We start from the raw sequence: 20,212 nt of genomic DNA, 5'->3' as shown, positions 1-20,212 counted from the left end.
CACTGGCGCACAGTCACGTCGGACAGGTGGGTGCTGCAAATCGTCCGAAGGGGCTACTCCCTCCCCTTCGAGGCGACCCCTCCAGCCATGCCACCGCAGTACCACTGCGTGTCGGGGGATCATTTGCGGCTTCTGCAGGAGGAAGTTACGGCCCTCTTGGCCAAGGGGGCCATCGAGCGCGTTTCTGGGCCAGAAGTAGGGTGTGGTTGCTACTCCCACTACTTTCTGGTACCCAAGAAGGGCAAAGGGGGCCTACACCCTATCTTAGACCTAAGGAACGTCAACGGCTTCCTCCGGAAGGAGAAGTTCAAAATGCTGACACTGGCTCAGGTCTTAGCTGCCCTGGACCCAGGAGACTGGATGGTAGCGTTGGACTTGCAGGATGCTGATTTCCACATCCCCGTCCTACCGGCCCACCGGCGCTACCTGCGGTTCACAGTTGGCCACGAGCACTTTCAGTATACCGTGCTCCCCTTCGGCCTTACCAGCGCCCCACGGGTGTTCACAAAGGTGATGGCGGTGGTCACAGCTCATCTGCGCAGGTTGGGGGTTTCAGTCTTCCCCTACCTCGACGACTGGTTGTTGAAGGCGGGCTCGCCCCAAACAGTCGTCAGCCACCTCCAGACAACGGCAGACCTCCTGCACCAGCTGGGGTTCTCCCTCAATGTGCCGAAGTCACACCTGTGTCCCTCTCAGAAGCTCCTCTTCATCGGAGTGGTTCTGGACTTATCCTCCCAAACAGCGGGTCCGGGATATTCAGGCTCTGATTCGACTCTTTCAGCCTTTATCCCGGGTCTCGGTCAGGTTGATGCTGCGGCTTCTGGGGCTGATGGCCTCCTGCATCCTACTGGTGCATCACGCCAGGTGGCGGATGCAGGCTCTGCAGTGGGACCTGAAGTTTCAGTGGGCCCAGCATCAGGGCAACCTGTCCGACCACGTCCTAATCTCGGAGGGCACTGCGAGACAACTGCAGTGGTGGCTCACGGACCGCGATTGGGTCAGCGGCAGATCCCTCTCCCTTCCCCAACCGGAGCACGTAGTTGTGACGGATGCGTCCCTCCAGGGCTGGGGAGGCCACATGGGAGAGGCGGAGATCAGAGGCCTCTGGTCTCCGGCGGAGGCCCGGCTCCACATCAACCTTTTGGAGTTGCGGGCGATTCGTCTAGCACTGAAGGCATTCCTCCCCTCTGTCCGGGGGAGTGTAGTGCAGGTGTTCACGGACAACACCACCGCCATGTGGTACTGCAACAAACAGGGCGGGGTGGGGTCGTGGACCCTTTGCCAGGAGGCTCTGCGCCTCTGGCAGTGGCTGGAACGCCAGGGCGTGACCCTGGTGGCTCAGCACCTGGCAGGTTCTCTGAACGCCAGGGCGGACGAGCTCAGCCGTCGGTGCATGATGGATCACGAATGGCGTCTGAACTCGGACGTGGCGCAAGGCCTCTTTCAGCAATAGGGAGAGCCTTGGTTAGTTCTATTCGCCACCGAAGAGAACGCGCAATGTCATCAGTTCTGCATGTTGGAATTTCCAAGGCGGCACTCGCTCGGAGACGCTTTTCGTCGCGAGTGGAGTTGCGGTCTATTGTACGCCTTTCCGCCTATGCCACTTCTGCCCAGAGTGCTGAAGAAGATCAAGCGCGACCGGGCACAAGTCATCCTTGTGGCTCCGGACTGGGCACGAAGGTACTGGTATCCAGAGCTACTCAGTATGTCAGTCGATCCCCCGGCTCGTCTGCCTCTTCAGGAGGACCTTCTGTCGCAGCAGCAGGGAACGGTCCTCCACCCGAACCTGTCCAGTCTCCACCTCCATGCTTGGAGATTGAGCGGCGACAGTTGAGGCCATTTGACTTGCCTCCTGAAGTCTGTAGCGTCATTCTGGCAGCCAGGCGTCCCTCCACAAAGTCGGTATACGCCTGCAGGTGGAACAGATATGTGGCATGGTGCACAGCAAAGGCTGTGGATCCTCTTGCTGCCCCTCTCTCTGAGGTTCTTCTCTTCCTTCTTTCTCTTGCCCAGCATGGCTCTGCTCTGGGCACTATCAAAGGCTACCTTTCTGCCCTTTCAGCCTTTCTAAGGCTGCCTGATCAACCTTCTTTGTTCAAGTCCCCTATTGTAAATCGTTTTCTTAAGGGCATCACACACACGTTTCCTCCTGTTCCGTTTGTGATGCCTCAGTGGGACTTGAACCTTGTTCTTACGTTTCTCATGTGCGCTCCCTTTGAGCCACTACACAACTGTCCTCTCCGCCTTCTTACTTTGAAGACTGCTTTCCTGTTTGCCATCACCTCTGCCAGGAGAGTGAGTGAGCTCCAGGCCCTTTCTTGTACTCCTCCTTTCCTTTCTGTCCATCCGGACAAGGTTGTGTTGCGTAGTAAGCCATCTTTCCTGCCCAAGGTTGTCACAGACTTCCACATCGGGCAGTCTATCACCTTGGATGACCAACTCTTTGTTGGTTACGTGGGCGCTAACAAGGGGAAAGCGGTGCACAAGAGGACCTTCTCCCGGTGGATCATCTTGTGTATCCAGGCATGTTACTCCTTGGCTAAAAAGGAGCCCCCTGTTGGATTGCGGGCTCATTCCACCCGAGCCACGGCGACTACAACTGCCCTGGGCCGGGGAGTGCCCTTACAAGACATCTGTCAGGCAGCTACATGGGCCTCGCTGCACATGTTTGCAAGACACTACTGCCTGGACAGCCAAGTTCGAAGGGTTGGCTTCTTTGGCCGTTCTGTCCTCCAGGACTTTCTGGTGTGATTATTGGTTCGCAGACCCACCACCGGGGTTGGTATTGCTTGGGTATCTATTCTAAGGTAAGGAATCTATCACTAACGTGTCTCTTTCAGATGTACAAGTTACTACTTGTGTATCGATATATCTGTAAGAGACATTAGTTAGTGATAGATTCCTTACCGACCCACACATCCTCCCCGTTCTGCGAACCGATATCTAGGGTTAGGGTTATCCCCTTTCAGGGCCCTAGTTTTAATAGCACCCGTGTTGGTTTTTAACATGGCTCAGCGCTTCTGGCACGGAAAAGCTGTGTCTAAGAACTGATGTCAGCACGCGGAGGCAGCGTCTAAGTACTCAGACGACGTCATCACGGCGCCGACGACGGACGCGGAGCCGCAGACGACGCCTACCGACGCGCAAGGGTACTGCTACGCGAAAAATTTCCGGATCCAGTCTGACGCCTGGGGATATTCTAAGGTAAGGAATCTATCACTAACTAATGTCTCTTACAGATATATCGTTACACAAGTAGTAACTTGTGCATATAGATTATTTTATTAAGGTGGATTACCAACCAGAATAAACGCATTTATTTGGAATATCCAACCTTTTTTGAATGTTACACGCACTCACTGCACCACCCCCTTTTATCTACACACACACACACACACAGGGGCCACATACCCGCACTTCATCATACGGCAAAGGAACAAAAGATCTCCGACAAAGAGCCCCTCCGCGGGTGCCCATTGAGCATTGCAGCGCTGGCTCAATGAGGAGCAGGTCCATATGATGAAGCATGACACCTAACTTGCTGGGTGTGTGAGGACCCTCGTTCCGCCCAAGCGGGATCCCCCATCCCGCCACCTCCTATACCCTATTTACCCCCCCCCCCTCCTCACCACCACTAACTAGTTGGTAGGTGAAATCCAACACAGAGGAACTACTCCTATTGCTTTTTGCAGGAGATGGTAGCTCTGACCTTTTGTGGAAATCCCAAATGGTGGAAGATTCGTCGCAGAGTTTTTATAGTGACAAAGCTTGATCTTGCTAGTTTGTCCACTTGGGCATTTATAGATAGCTTGAAGTCATGGTTATTCCGAGGTTTCTTACTTCCTTCGATACTTTAGGTGGTGATCCCAGTTCATCAGGCCAGGCAGAAAGCGGTCATAATGTTTCCAATCAGCAAACGTGAGTATTTCCGTTTGGGAAGCATGTGAAAAAAAGTGATATATGCTGGGTATGCAAATGCGTTAATAGACTGAACTGTGGCCCTAAAACCTTGGAAATCGTTTCCATAACTTTTAGAGAATTGAAAATGTTAATGGTTTTTGGAAATATTACCATGGTTAAAAATGTCCGCAAAAGTAGTACTTGTGGAGGGCTTTAGTAAGAGCGAGAAAATTATCTTGAGAATCAAATATTGCTATTGCAGAATAAATTCTTAAAAATCATTGGAGTGCATATAGACTTCTTGAATTGGAGACATTAAGTGCCAATAATGTTTCATAGGAGGGATGTATACCGCCGATTGTGGTACCTGCCCATCTGAAAAACAGGTTAGTATTAGATTCCTTACCTTAGAATATCCCCAGGCGTCAGACTGGATCCGGAACATTTTGTGTAGCAGTACCCCTGCGCGTCGGTGGGCGTCGTCTGCGGCTCCGCGTCTGTCATCTGTGTTGTTGGCGCCGGGGTGACGTCGTCGAAGTACTTAGACGCCGCCCTCGCGCGCTGACGTCATTTCTTCTTTTTTCCGCGCCAGCAAGCGCAGGGTCCGGAGAAAGTGGTACCCTTTAGTAATTTTTTTGACTAAGCTTTTTCGATCCTTTCTGGATCCGTTTCGAGTCTACGACTCCATCGGTGCCGTTAAGGATGCCCGGGTTCAAGCCCTGTGCCGACTGCAACCGACTGATGTCGGTTACCGACCCCCATCGCCGGTGCCTACATTGCCTGGGGCCCGACCACGATGACAAATCGTGCCCCGACTGCCGGGCCTTGACGTTGAAGGCTAGGCGGGAGCGGTCCCGTAAGCGCCTCGAGCTCTGGCAATCAGCCCGTGCCGCTAGAGTTCCCGGTCCGGTAGGAGGTCGAGGGACCGGTCGCGGGGCCGGAGTCATCACAGCTCGGCGAGTCAACACCACTAGCCTGGCTCCAAGTCCTCAGGTAAGAGGCACAAGAAGTCGCACCATTGTGCACAGTCCCACCTGTTTTAAAATGTTCATGCCCACCTCCTCGCTTGTGACAGATTCGGGTGGTGATGAAGGGGTAGTGCCGGAGCATAGAGTGGCAATTTGTGCATCATTTGGCCCAGAGTTCTCCAAGCTGCGTTTGTAGTGTCGATTGTATTTATGTCGTTATTATGAAGTGGAGGCCTGATGTGTGTAATGATGGCATCTAATGGAATCGGTGCAGCGTCACCCTCCTCCACCGCCACATCAGATATGGAGTTCTGTGATACCAGTGTGTAGCAAATTGGGCCTGAGCGTATAAATAATATAACCAAAAGTCTGGCACGCCCCAACTTCCTTTGTGAATGGGCAATGTTAGTGTATCTAGTTTTATACGCGCCTTTTTGCCTGCCCATATCAGCGTCAGCACCATTGTGGTTATACGTTTGAATACCTCTCTTGGGGGCTGGATCGGAATATTATTGAAAAGATAGAGGAGCTTAGGGAGCACCACCATCTTCACGATCGCCATCCTGTCTGCTAGCGACAGTGGAAGTTGGATCCATCTCTTGACCCGGTCTTAGAACGCATCTATTGTCCTGCCGTAGTTGGTTCTGATAATCACCTCAGGGTCACGGTGAAACCATATGCCCAGATATCTGATCGGGTCAGTCTGCCATTCTAGCGGGTATTCAGTCGTGTGTTGTCGTGTAGAGTCTGTCAATGGAAATATAGATGACTTGTCCCAATTGATTTGTAGCCCCGAATATCCCCAAATTTGATGTACACTCGTAAGAGTGGGTCTAGGTTAGTAGCCGGGTCTCTGACGTATAGCAGCATGTCATCTGCATGTAATGAGATGTGCAAAGGTCGGCTTAGAAATTGAATTGCCAAGTGGTGATGTTTCTGTCTCACTATGCAGGCCAGGGGTTCCAGTGCCAGTGCGAACAGCAGAGGGGACAGAGAACAGCCCTGCCGCGTCCCTCTCTCTATGTTGATGGGCTCTGACACATAACCGTTGATTTTAATCCTAGCTGAGGGCCTGGTGTAGAGTAACTGTTCCCATTGAATAAATATGCGAGGAAAGCCCATTCTGTGAAGAATCGTTATTAAATAGGACCATTCAATGGAATCTAAAGCTTTCGCAGCGTCCGACATAATCGCTGCTGCTTTTGTGGTCGGTGTAAGATAATGTGCTGTGGCAAATAGCGTTCTCGTGTTGTGTGGTGTTTCTAGAGGGGATAAATCCCGATTGGTCTGGGAGGACTAGTGTAGGCATAAGCGGTTGCAAACGTGTGGCAAGGATTTTAGCTAGTATTTTTGAATCTACATTTATCAGAGATAAGGGGCGATAGGAGTTACAAGTGGCAGGATCTTTGCCCGGTTTTAGTAATGCTATTATCATTGCTTCGCGCAGTGTGGCCGGAAGAATCTGAGCCTCGAGCGCTTCTCCAAACAGGTCTACTAAACGCGGTGCCAGTGAATCGCTGAATGTTTTGTAGAATTCACACGTGAATCCATCAGGTCCTGGCGCCTTTCCGTTTGGCAGGGATTGTATTGCTTCTGTTACTTCCTCTACAGTTAATGGCTGGGCCAAGTATTGCCGTTGATTGTCAGACAGCCAAGCAATAGCAATATCATCCAGATATTTTAGTGTTTCTTGTTGTGTGATGTGTAGAAATCCTGGTAGGTGTGCACGAAGCTTTGTAAAATTTCTGTCTGATCAGTGTGTGTTACTCCGTCTGCCCCAACAGTCTGTGTGATTATGTGTTGTTTGTGTCCAGTGCATATTTTAGATGCTAGTGCTCAGCCAGGTCGACCACCCTCACCGTATGTCCTAGCTACATGTCTCTTACTTAAATATTTGAGTTCCTCTGCTGCATAGTTTTGATGTTCAGTTAGTGCGTTTCTAATGTCGCTCAGTATGGAGGGAGTTGGCGTCAATTCATATTGACGTTCTAATGCACGGAGGGAGGATTCGCAACGTGATAGTTGTGTCCTGATGTCTTTTAAGATCCCAGCTGTTGTGCCTATACATACCCCACGTATTGTTGCCTTGAACGCTTCCCATAAGAGGCCAGTGTCTTCTGTGGTTTCACCATTTATTTGGAAGTATTCCTTAATCGCTTTTCCGATGGTGTCGACATATAGGGGGTCGGTAAGCTCACTGGTATTAAATCGCCAACTGTATGGTGGAGGTATGTAATCCGGGATGTTCAATGATATTTTTACTGGGTTGTGGTCTGATAGAGTTTTGGGCATGTGTGTGTCCATAGTAATGTCATCTGATCCTAACCAGTAGTCTATTCTCGACCAGCTACCATGCGTCACTGATGTGTGTGTGTCGCTTCACTAACCCCTGGGTAGCGTTCTCTCCAGATGTCTTTCATGGATAGATCGTACATGATGTCCAATAATTGGGTTCTGGCACGTGTGTGATGTTCTGTTGTGTTTCCCGATCTGTCTAGTTTGTCATGTAGTGCAATATTAAAGTCGCCACCCCACAGTATTATTTGATCAGTACCCACATTTAGGTGTTGCCAGATTTCCTGGAAGAACTCCGGTGCATCTGTGTTCGGTCCGTATGTGTTTACCAGTGTTATTTGCCTACCTCGCAGTCCGCCTTTCACTATTACATACCGTCCATTAGCATCCAGTGTTGTCGTGTCTATTTTGAAATTTGTGCCTTTTTTAATCAATATAGAGACTCCTCTATATTAGGATGAGTATCTGGAACAATGCATTGATTCAGCCCACCGTCTTCCCACCTGTGCATGCAAATGCGGAGCCTCATGCGTTTCTTGAAACATGACAACATCGATTCGCCATCTATCTAAACATGCAAATATGTGACAAATTTTTTTGGGGTTTGTGTAACCCCTAATATTCCATGATAGGAAAGTTAACGCTGGATTTGGCAGTTCAGGTCTGGCCATGGAAGTCGCCACAGGCAGTTACATCCTTCCCCCTATCCAGACAGGGAAGAGTCCATGGGGCATTACAGGAACCTCGCAGTAGGTTTTTGTGTACATAATAACAGTCGTGTTTCGGTTGGATGTAGGCAATGCATCTCAAGTAGTCTGATCTATAAATAACAGTAACAATCCCCCCTTGCCCCCCCAACCCCACAACAGCAGCCCAATCCTGCAGATGCCATACCCTCAATGAACATCCCAAATGCATTGAAACTGTGTCGGGGAACACCCATTCGGGGTCCGCCAGGACTACACATCTCCATCCGAGCTAGCGGATGTGGACGGACATATTATCTTATACAGCTACTAAAATCACTGTTGAGCAGAATTCACCGGTATGTATCATTAGCATAACACATGAAGTCTAATTGTGTCGTAGGACAAAGTGCCTTTTTCTGCCTCCCAGCTGTGGCTGTGTTCATACCCTTTGTCCCGATACCTTAGCCACCTGCCTGTGCAGATAATTATACTGAAATAACAGTACGGTGTAGTGTATTAAAATTACCCTACGTGATAAACATAGTAACCTTAACGTAGCCTCATTTCATGAGTTCAACATGAGTATGTTCTCTGGAAAACATAAATTGGTAGATTCCATTACACTGTGACATGACTATAAAAACAGGACAAGGTGCCGCTAGCATGAACAGGCGTATGGGCACATATTACAACACATCCTGCAATGTCTGGGCGATGTCTACCACATTAAATCAGTGTTAAACCCACCCTCCCCGTTGTCAAACAGAGAGCATTAAGTCTTATTGGTGTACAGTGAGGCAGGTGAGTCCCATTGTCCTTGACAAATTCAGTGTGCATCTCATGGTACAACAGTTGTTTTTGATAAAGCACCTGGACAGCATTTCCCCACAGCGCAAAAGTTCTGATGAAGCGGTTATATCTTAATACGCGTTTTGTCCATACTATGGCTCGTATATTAACTAGTTCAAACACCCCATGTGTCGCAATAGTAGGGTTGTCTTATTTCCTGATAGACAGTATTTAAGTACAGCCAAAAACTTACCCACAGGTATTTCGTCCGTACCTTTCCAGCAAATTTGGGAAGGGTCGTCGATGCTTTCTAGTCAGTCTTCTCTTACCGCAAAGGATACCAGAGGTAGTACAGCCACACTATCTGCCTTCAGTCGTCATCCTGGGCCTGTTGTTGTCGCTGGCCGTCTCTTCGATGGTTAATAATTTTCTTTATGAAGTCGTTCGCCGCTTTAGGAGTGGTGAGCAGTGTGGATTTACCTTTACCAGGACACTTTCAGTCTTGCCGGGTAGAGCATTGCGTATTGCACTTGTAGTTCTCGTAGTTTCGTCTTGGCTCCGTTGAATTCTCTCCGAGCTTGTTGTACTGCTTGCGTGTAGTCTGGATAGAATTCGAGTTTGTTGTTTTGGAATTGAAGATCTTTCTGCTCCCGTGCCATCCGCAATATTGCGTCTCTGTCCCGGTAGTTCAATATGCGAGCCACTATTGGTCTTGGTGGTGTACCTGGTGGCGGCTTTGGCGCCAATGTTCTATGTGCCCTTTCCACAATGAATACGTGGGACAGTTTTTCTTTGCCAAACAGAGTGAGGCACATTTCCTCCACATACGTCTCCATGTTGCCTATGTTCGTCGATTCCGGCACGCCTGCTATGCGCACGTTGTTGCGGCGCGATCTCGCTTCCAAATCTTCAGACTTTGATCGTATCACCTCTAGTATCTTCTCGAAACCCGTGCACTTAGAGGTGCTTGCATTCGATTCATCTTCAACCGCAGAAATTCGGGTCTCTGCTTCATCTAGTCGTTCACCATGTCGATCTACCTTTGCTGCCATGGTGTCCATGCGGGTTGTTAAATGGTCCAGCTTGCCGTGCATATCTTGTAGGCTACTCTGTATTGCCTTTAGCATAGCCTCCATGCCCTTGGGTGGTGAGTTTTCTGTTTCTGCTTAAGTATCTGAATGCACCCCTCTGGTTGGCCGTCGTTGTTCAAAGTAAAGTTTGGGTTTCTGCTTGTCAGGTTTCCCCATTTTGATGGTTCACTACCACGCTATTTGTTGTTTCGGTGGTGCTTGTGGGGACTTCTGAACTCCAGTCACGGTATAGAGCTTGTGCCTCACCGGGTTGCAGCGAAATGTAGAGCAGTGACTGGCGTTGTGATATCCACAGGGTCTGTGGAGTCTGTAATTACGGTCGTCCCGCTTAGTGCAGGACTTGACGACGTGGTGCAATTTTGACCGGTAATTTATGCCACTTATAAGCTGGTCATGTGATGATGGGGATTGGGTGCTTATTGCGCGAAGTTCTACCTCAACATATGCTTCTGCAATGACCAGGATGTGCAGTCGATAGGTGTTGGCATCTATATGTGCTGCGTCTTCCCCTCGACACGTTAACGGCATATGTATTTCAAAATGTCTGCCACTGAACGTTGATCGTGCACGTCTGGAGCCCCAACAGTGCCGTGTGCGCTAGTGGTAACACCTATAGCTACAGATTATCACGCTATTTACATTCCACGTCGTTACTGCAGTTGTGGAGTGCGCTTAACTTGAGTTGTAGCGTTACTGATGATTTTCCTGCGCCAAGCAATCATTGCCGCCATGTTCCCACGTAAGCTCATCACACACGTTGTGTGCTTCGATACTGGGCTGACTGAACAACAAAGATGGTAAGAGCTTTATAGCAATTCTCTGAGCCTGGTGCGATATAGCCACAGGCAGTAGTAACCCTTTGCGAAGTTTCCTGTAGCGTAGCTAGTTAATGTTCACGCGACCATTCCGGTTCCCACGCACAATCAGTGCCGTTTCGTAGCGCACACCAGACAAGTGGCGAGCAACCGGGGCAAATTGACCGTATGCAACACTACAGTCACAGATAGCAGACAGATCTTAGGTGCGCTGTTATGCCTCCAATGCGGTGTGATCTTTAGTTACAGACACGGCGCCGGTAAACAATTATGCAGGTCTGGGCGCCGCCATCTTTCCGAGCGTTTTTCGCGCCTTTATTTGTATGCAATTACTTTTGGCCGTATCCGTTCTTCGTTAGCGCTGCCGCCGTTACACCCACATCAGCAATTGTAGCCCCTCTTACCCTAGTCATTCAACGCCCGTTTCTCCGCTGTCGAGGTGTTCACGCAGAGTCGGGTCGGGGACAGACAATCCGATCGGGAGCCGCCATTACAAGTCAGCGCATACGAAAGTACTTGGGACGTTGTTGTTCGCTCCGCACCTCATGGCGTGTGTTGTGCACATATGTCTCTGCATTGTCGTGCGAGTCGGCTGTCAGTCAACGGTGTGTCCTTGCATGCGTGCACTCGGGGGTTCTGGATGCCGGTTACACCGTTAGATCCCAGGTAGCCGCCATCTTGCCTGCTCCGATCACGGTCATCGGCGATCCTTCTAGGTCAGATTTCTCCCATTCTGCTTTGAGGTCGGGTTAGAAATCTACACCAGTTCGTGCCGCTTTCCCTCCGCCGATCGAATTTTCTATTTTGGCATTGGTATCTTTAGCTGTATTTACGTTAAGTGCAGTTATGCATAAGCCGTCCGGCGGAGCTGCCGAGTTAGCCAGCCATCCCGCAGTGCGCCCTCTAGCGCCCCCCTAAAACATGTCCACAGTTAATACCCCAGCAATGGTTCAAGGAGATGGACCCCTTGGCGACATCCTTTCTCTGGTTCAGGTCCAGACCAGATTGGCCCTAATGAGCTGTCCGCAGTCGCCATATGATGACTGTTTTGCATGACTGATCTGAACCTCTATGACTTATAAATGGTTGACTTAACAGGGTTGGTCCGAACTGGCGTATAGGGTAGAACTGACCTCGATGGGGTTTGATGCTGTGATGGGAATGCTCTATGGATCCTGCATCCCTACAAGCCTACCAGACGTGACCTGACTCATCTTCCTCAACTAGTGCGCAAAACACACAGATTGGGACTTTAAGCTTACTCAGCAGACCCCTTTGTGGAGGGGGGAGGTGTTTGCTCGACACAGCTGTCCATGAAGGTTTAATCACTGGGACGCCATAAACGTTTCCCTGCTGGGGGATATTTGGTCTGGCACCCGAGTATGTTCCTTCTAGGGACTTCAATCAACCTATAACATATCACGTATGCAATTTCCCAAATACCTTCAATTGCGACACAAACTGACGGTACACATTTCCCCAGGCGTGGCACTTCCACCTATTCAGTCTCTTCCGAGTCCAAGCTCTCGATGGCTGCACTATCAAAAGGGGGTATTACCCAGATCTACTGCACATTGGTCAATAACACACCGACAGGCTATCACAGCTGCGGATGTGATGAGAGAAGTGGGTGGGATAACTGAAGGACGATGATTGGCATGATGCCATGATGGCCTTACGTACTAGCAGGATTTCCTGTAGATTGCGGCTGGTGCAGACATATATTACCTTTACGGTGTCTACTTCACTCACAGCCATCTTCACAAAGCACGTCTCCTACCAAGTCTGACATGTTTCAGGTGTCCATATGCACCCTGCAGATTTCTAACATATGGTCTGAACATGCCCTATCATTGTGAACTACTGGAATGAGGTAACAGAGGAGCTTTCAGAAGTACTGGGATGGGAGGTGGAACTATAGCAGAAGTCACTCCTCCTAGGTATCTTTTAGGGGATGGGAGTACGCCGCCATGGTAGCCAAAAGATACACAGCATGCAAATGGAAGTCTCCCAGCCTGCCCTTGATAACTTAATGGTGCCATGGGGTGGACTTGTGTGTCCAACAGGAAAAAACTTGTTTATGAAGCTAGGGTTAGCCACAAAAGGCATGCAAAGATCTGGAGTAAAGGGTGGAATCCTTTTGAGCTGAGATCGGTGTTATGCTTTTCTTGCTGGCGATCAGCAACAGCTGGAAATGATATGTATGAATTTGTTGTCAAAAACAATAAACTTGGTTTTAGTTATATACACCTATTTTTGGCAAAAGAGGAAAAACAGATAAATATTACATGCCCAAACGTACATTTCTATCATACTTAATATTACAGCTTGCCTGCACTGTGGACAGTCCACCAAACTCAGTGTAGAGGAGCTCTCTGTCTATGACTTGTGTAGACTGCTGGGTGTACTTAGAATTTGTGAGTGCCCTGCACTTTTAGAAAGCAGCAGTTTCTAGGAGGAAAGCTGGAATGCTTTTCCACATTCTTTGTGAATGGGGTCATAATGAGTAAACCTGCTGTATTCCTGCGTTCCTCTCCAAATTATTCAAAGGAATATGATGGCTGGTAGGCCTCATACTACGTATGAGCTGTCATCAAAGGCTCACCTGAATGTTTTCTTCTCTGAATACGTACTTGTGGTGTGTTACTAGTTTGCGTCTGTTGTTGTGGTGAATTTCTGTTTTGATCAATAAAATGCACTTTGTTTTTCTAAGAATATATGGTAGAGCATGCATACATCCTGTATTTCAATATAGCTTGTGTTGCTGATAAAATGCTTGTGCTTTCCTCAGAAGACATATACATTTATCCTTCTAATTTTTTCTTTGTAGCTTCCAGAACTCCATGTGAAAAGTTTGTTTGCCTGCTCGATCTGCGAAATGGAGTTGCCGCTCTGGAAATGGTAAGCCTGAGTCTTGTCAAAATTGTCTCCCACCATTTCCCTTTCCTCTCACAAGATGGAGGTTACCCTTGCTTGTTTACCATTTGCCTTTATGGTGTACCTGTAAGAAGTGGAAAAAATCATGTGTCTGCTTGTCTACATGCACTAGAAGGTAGTCCACCTACTCCCCCCCCCCCCCCCCTTCCTTTCCCATAATGAAGATGTCTGGTAAGTAAAAGGGACAGAGTACTCCGATCAACAGGAAATCCGTAATAGAAATCGGACTCCCTTCTGAGACCCTTGGCCCTGCCTGAAACCAGAAATAGAAAGAGGTCTCTCCTCTTTGAGACCCCATGTCCTGAGGCTACCAAGGATGCGGCTTTCATTGAAGGGAGCTCTACTGATTTCACCTCCATTGGTAGCATCTCATCTCATTCCTTCGTCCCCTAATCAATCCTAACTCCCCCCCTCTTCCTTCCCTCTCTGCCTCATTGAGCTTTACGCATCCTAATGGTCTCTCCCTCCAAGTCCCCCCCCCCCCCACCCCCTCCAATGGTTTGGGAGCCCTGCTCCTCCATTTCCATTTATCCCATTTATTTCTGATTTTTAATAGTTAGCGCAAACATTGATCCGAATTCTATAAGAACCCTAGACACCAAACTGGGGACTGTCAGACAGAATTCCTACATAATCAAGTCCCTCCTATTCTTACAAAAACGCATCTAGGAACCTAAAACACAGACCCCGAAACTCTAATCTTCGATCCCTGCCTAAAAATGAGTAGTATTAAGTGACCATATCTTCCATACGAAAGGAAGAGCACAATGGAGAAAGACCACGTTCAATGCTCCAGATCACTACATCCAAATAAATTCTGCATGGCCTTAAACTCTTGCTAGCTCCCCCTCCCCTTTTGTAGAGTAGAGGCAACCATATTACTGTATAATAATGGGGTTATCCTCATTCAATCCTCCGATCGCAACTTGGAAATATGCAATGACATTTTCTCCATAATTATAAACTGTGTGACTTTTAATGAATCAACACTCTTACAAAATAATACTGGCTCTGCAGACAACACACAGGAACAAGATGGAATGTCCTCATCTATCCTCGCCGCATGCACACTTCACCCAGTTCCCCCTCTTGCTCCTCCTCAACGAGTAGCACATCCAACTCTAACCCTCCACCTTCATCAGGAGTGTTGGAAGCCTCCTCCAGGAATTCCCCAAAAAGGTTGGGCTCTCTCTACTTCCAGAGTAGCGGGCACAGAGATGCACAGTAACAGTAGTAACACCATTGCCCCAATCCTATAATCCTCATCCATCCACACCCTTTTGGATACTAATAGCTTGCCTATGGTGCTCTCGTTGGGCCCGAAAATGACACTATGGAAATATGAGTTCCAAAACCCGATGAGCACCACGACACAAGTCCCTAGGGCCCCTATCAAGCCTACTCTTAAGCTCCCTACTTTCCTCAAGCTTAACTCCATCTACAGCCCATCCCCCCCACATGTTTTCCCAATCCAACAACACTTGATCAACAGAGCCCTGATCACCCCCCTCCCCAGCTAACCCCTCAACCCAATCCACACTCTCTTACTCCTACACCTCTTTAGATTCCAGACTAGGAGAAATTACTCAAGACTTGGAACAAATTAAGGCTACCATACTAAATTAGCTCTGCAGTGATGCATAGTAGAAAAGTGGGTGGCCCAACAGGTCTCCTGGGAAAAATAGTGAAAGTTTTCCCCAAACCTAATAAACGAGACTGCCATCTCACCATTCAACCAGTGGGATCCCACTAATCTCAATATTTGAAAGAGACAATCAGTTATAGATTCCTTACCTTAGAATTACCCCCAGTTGTCAGACTGGATCCAGAGAAACTTTTTCTAAGCAGTACCCATGCACCCTGGTAGGTGGCGTCGGTTGACTCCACGTCCGTCGTCCTCATCGTTGTCGCCAGGATGACATCTCGATATCTACTTAAACGCTGCCCCTGCGCGCTGACGTCCGTTCTCTTTTTCCGTATCAACCAGAGCAGATCCGGAGAGAAGCTTGCCCCTTTTTGTCACTTTGCCAAAACCTTTTTGACTTTTGTTGACCTCTTTTCGAGTCTTCTATCGACTCCTTGTCCGCGAGGGATGTCCCATCGTCCAGGCTTCCAGTGTTGTGACTTCTGTCACAAGTTGATGTCTGTTAACGATCCGCACCTCGTGTGCCTCTGGTGCCTGAAGCGCCACCATGACCCAAAGTTGTGCTCCGACTGCCGGGCCGTGGTCCCAAAGTCTTTGCGGGAGCAGTCCTGAAAGCTTTTGGAGGCTCGGCAGTCTGCTCCACACCGTTCAAAGTCCCTGTCAAGAGGAAGATTGCGGGACCGTTCACGGAACCACCACCATTCGTCATTGAAGTCGCTCTTCAGCTCCGCCAGAAGATCCTGCAGGGTCGACTCCGTGCTTCCCTCCCTTTTCAGGGAGCCAGAGCGACCCCTGCCCAGCTTCGTCAGTTTTACTAAGCGATCAATGCCATCTTTGGGAAGCCTGACTCCTCTGGCGTACCTTTGGGCCCCATGGACTCTGTTGGGGGCCTAGGCCTTTGAAGCCAGCGGCTCCGGCCCCGACGCTGCAGGTCCTCCATGGATCCAGGCCTGGATCCGGATCGGCACCGGTCAACCTCACTGGTCCTTCCCTGACGTCGATTCGACAGTCAACGACTCCGAAAACGCGGTTGTGTCCCCACCCGGCGTCTAGCCTAGCCTCCCTCCCTAGTCGAACGCCAAGCCAGATCGACGCTGGTACCGGAGCCAGTGAGTAACTTTATGCCCACGTTCTTCCCTGACGTTCCCTTTTGCCCTAACTGGTGGCCAGAGGATGATTAGGACTGGGAGGGATCTGGTGACCCTCTAACAAACCAACTTGAGGAGTGTGACTGGAGAGAGGAAATGGGTGATGCCAGTTGTCTGGATACCTACCCAGACCTTGGCATGCTTTCTCCTCTACCGTGGCTCCGGAGGAGGGAGCGTCATACGCACTGGTGTTGCTTGGGGCGGCTGAGGCCTTGGGCTTTGAGCTTCCTACTGTGGCAGGCAGGACTAACCTCCTGACTGAGGTGCTTCAGCCAGCAGCATCCTCTTCGTATCCCTTGCTGCCATTTAACAAAGCCCACACTGATGTCCTTTTGGGCTCCTGGTCCAAGCCCCACAAACAGGCTCCCCTGGACAGGAACATTGCCCAACATCACAGCCCGGCTTCAGGCGACCCACTTTTCCTCTCTCAACACCCTACCCCGGAGAGCTTGGTGGTTCAAGACACGTCTTCAAAGGGTAGCATGTTCCCTACAGCTCTACAAGATAGGGAATCCAAGAAGCTGGACCATCTTGGTAAGAAAATGTTTTCTTCCGCCAGCTTAGGACTGCAGTCGTTGAACACCGCATGTCTCTTGTGCTGAACCAACATTCTGTGTGGGACATGGTTGTACAAGTGCTGCCACAATGCCTGGAGGAGTCACGGGCTGTCCTCGCCCGTGCCGTTGCAGAGTGTCGAGATACAGCAAATTTCACCAGCAGGTGTGGACTGGACACCGCCGACTCACTAGGCAGGACAGTTTCACCGTCCGTAGCACTCAGATGCTACGCCTGGCTGTGAACATCTGGCTTTTTGGGGGATGTCCAATCTATTCTTTTGGACATGCCCTTCGATGGCCGTCGCCTGTTTGAAGCTACGGCCAGGTCCTTAGGCCTCACAGTGTCCTCTTGTCTCTTGCAGTCTGCCCTTTCGTGGCTACGGAAGGGGTGCCCCACCATGTTCCAACCAGAGCCACAGGACGGCGCTAACTAACCAGTCTCTGCTTGGCCGGGGACGTGGGACCAAGCGACGTGGGTCAATGGGCAGAGGGCGGGGCCAGTCTAACACCGCTACCTATGCCACAGCCTCCAAACCTTTCTAGTCTGACCCTTCAGGGCCACCAAAGACCAGTGGATGGCAGGATTCGCCTTCACCTCCCCCACTGGTCCACCATCACATCGGACAGGTGGTTTATGCAAATAGTCCGAAGTGGTCACTCCCTCCCCTTCGAGAATTCCCCCCCGCCCCCAATCCATGCCACTAGTATTTCGACCCATGTCGGAGGATCACTTGGCCCTTTTTCGTCAGAAAGTCACGGTTCTCTTGGCCAAGGGAGCCATCAAACGAGTCCCTCTGCCAGAAGTAGGTTGTGGCTGCTACTCCCACTACTTCGTGGTTCCCAAGGAGGACAAAGGCTTGTGTCCTATCTTGGACTATAGGGACTTCAACCGCTTCCTCCGGAAGGAGAAGTTCAAGATGGTGACACTGGCTCAGGTCCTGTCTGCCCTCGGCCATGGAGACTGGATGGCAGCGTTGGACTTGCAGGATGCCTATTTTCACATCCCCATCCTGCCTGCCCACCGACGTTACCTATGGTTCACGGTAGGCAATGAGCATTTTCAATTCACCGTGCTACCCTTTAGAATTTCAAGCACTCCTCGAGTGTTTACGAAAGTGGTGGAGGTGGTCGCAGCTCATCTGTGCAGATCAGAGTTTCCAGTCTTTTCCCTATCTGGAGAACTGGCTGTTGAAGGCAGGCTCACCCGAGGTTGTCTCCCACTTTCAGACTACGGTGGACCTCCTGCGTTCCCTGGGGTTCACTGTCAATGTGCCAAAGTCACAACTGACTCCCTCTCAGAATCTCCTTTTCATCGGAGCGGTTCTGGACACAGCACAGTTTCGGGCATATCCTCCCGAGTAGCGAGTCTGGATATTCGGGCTATGATACTGATGTTTCAGGCATTGTCCTGAGTTTCAGTGGATTGACCCTGAGGCTGCTGGGCCTTATGGCCTCCTGCATCCTGCTAGTGGATCATGTCAGATGGCATATACAGGCTCTGCAGTGGGACCTGAAATTACAGTGGGCGCAGCATCAGTGCAATCTTAACGATTGCGTCCAGATCTCGGAGGGCACTGCACACCAACTGCAGTGGTGGCTGTCGAACCAGGATTGGGTCTCCGGCAGATCACTCTCCCTTCCCCAACCAGAGTTCACAGTGGTGACGGATGCATCACTTCTGGGATGGTGCGGCCACATGGGAGAGGCGGAGATCAGAGGCCTCTATTCTCCGGCAGAGTCCCAGCTCCCTATAAACCTTATGAAGCCACGGGCGATCTTTCTCGCGCTAAAGGAATTCCTTCCTTCTGTCTGAGGAAGAGTAGTGCAGGTGTTCACAGACAACACCACTGCCATGTGGTACTGAACAAACAGGGCAGGGTGGAGACGTGGACCCTATGTCTAGAAGCTCTCTGCCTCTGGACATGGCTGGAACATCAGGGCATGTCCCTGGTGGTTCAACACCTGGCAGGTTCTCTGAACGCCAGGGCAGACAAACTCAGCCGCAGATTCATGATGGATCACGAATGTCGTATTCACTCGGAGGTGGTGAAAGGTCTCTTTTATCAGCAGGGAGAGCCTTGGTTAGATCTATTCGCCACCGAAGGGAACGTGCAATGTCCGCAGTTCTGCACGTTGGAATTTCCAAGGCGGCGCTCGCTCAGTGACTCTTTTTGGCACGAGTGGAGCTGCAGTCTTCTGTACGCTTTTCCACCTATACCACTTCTACCCAGAGTGCTGAAAAAGATCAAGCGCGACCGGGCCCAAGTCATTTTGTGGCGCAAGACTGGGCACAGAGTCTGGTATCCTGAGCTCTTACACACAGCCATTGATCCTCCGATCAGAGTGCCTCCACTCTTCGGGTGGATCTTCTGTCGCAGCAGCAGGGGACGGTCCTCCACCCGAACCTGTCCAGCCTCCACCTCCTTATGTGGAGATTGAGCTGCGACAGTTGACAGCCTTCGACCTTCCTCCCAAAGTCTGTAACGTAATCCAGGCATCCCTCCACTAAAATGGTATACGCCTGTAGGTGGAACAAATTTGTGGCATGGTGTTCAGCAAAGGCTGTAGATCCCCTTTCTGAGGTTCTCCTCTTCCTTCCTTCTTTCTTTGGCCCGATGGGCTCTCTTCTGGGCACTCTTAAACGATATCCTTCGCTTTTCAAGTCCCCTATTATAAATCGTTTTCTTAAGGGCATCGCTCACCTCTTTCCCCCTGTTCCTTTCGTGATGCCCCAGTGGGACTTGAATCTGGTCTTAGCCTATCTTATGTGCGCTCCATTCGAGCCTCTACATAATTGCCCTCTCAGGTTCTTAACTCTTAAAACTGCCTTTCTGGTTTCCCTCACCTCTGCTCGCAAGGTGGATGAGCTCCAAGATCTTTCATTTAAGCCTCCTTTCCTTGCTGTCCATCCGGACATGGTTGTACTCCACACTCTGCTTTCATTCCTTCCCAAAGTCTCTTTCCACATAGGTCAGACCATCACTTTGCCCACCTTCTTTCCGCCCCGGCATCCGTCCAAGGAGGAAGAGAGATTCCACTGTCTGGATCCAAAACGAGTTCTCGTTTTATCTTGATCGTACACGACCATTCCGGGTGGACGATCAACTCTTCTTGGGCAATGCTGGTGCGAAGAAAGGTCGGGCAGTACAAAAACAAACTATCTCCTGATGGGTCGTTCTTTGCATCAAAATTTGTTATTCCTTGGTGAAAAAGGATCCTTTCCATCAAGGCGACGGCAGCCACTACCGCTTTGGGACATGGAGTGCCCCTCATTGACATCTGCTAGGCAGCCACGTGGGCATCACTGAACACATTAACTAAGCACTCCTGCATGAATAGGCAAGTCAGGAAAAATGGCTTCTTCAGCTGTTCGGTTCT

General features: G+C 50.0%; 1 protein-coding gene across 9 annotated transcripts in view; it reads left to right on the top strand.

The window, feature by feature from the left end:
• LOC144762776 (uncharacterized) overlaps positions 1–20,212 on the top strand; it is a 258,546-nt gene that overhangs the window by 131,372 nt on the left and 106,962 nt on the right. For all 9 annotated transcript variants that reach the window (XR_013596134.1, XR_013596133.1, XM_078648027.1 and 6 more), the window contains one exon: positions 13,378–13,448. Coding sequence is in view for 7 of the 9 variants with exons in the window: in XM_078648027.1 (XP_078504153.1) it covers positions 13,378–13,448 (71 nt within the window). In the remaining 2 variants the exon portion in view is untranslated. The remainder of the gene's footprint in view (positions 1–13,377; positions 13,449–20,212) is intronic.

Source organism: Lissotriton helveticus, chromosome 6, assembly GCF_964261635.1.
Source record: "Lissotriton helveticus chromosome 6, aLisHel1.1, whole genome shotgun sequence".
NCBI lineage: Eukaryota > Metazoa > Chordata > Amphibia > Caudata > Salamandridae > Lissotriton > Lissotriton helveticus.
This window is presented reverse-complemented; position numbering and strand designations above follow the sequence as displayed.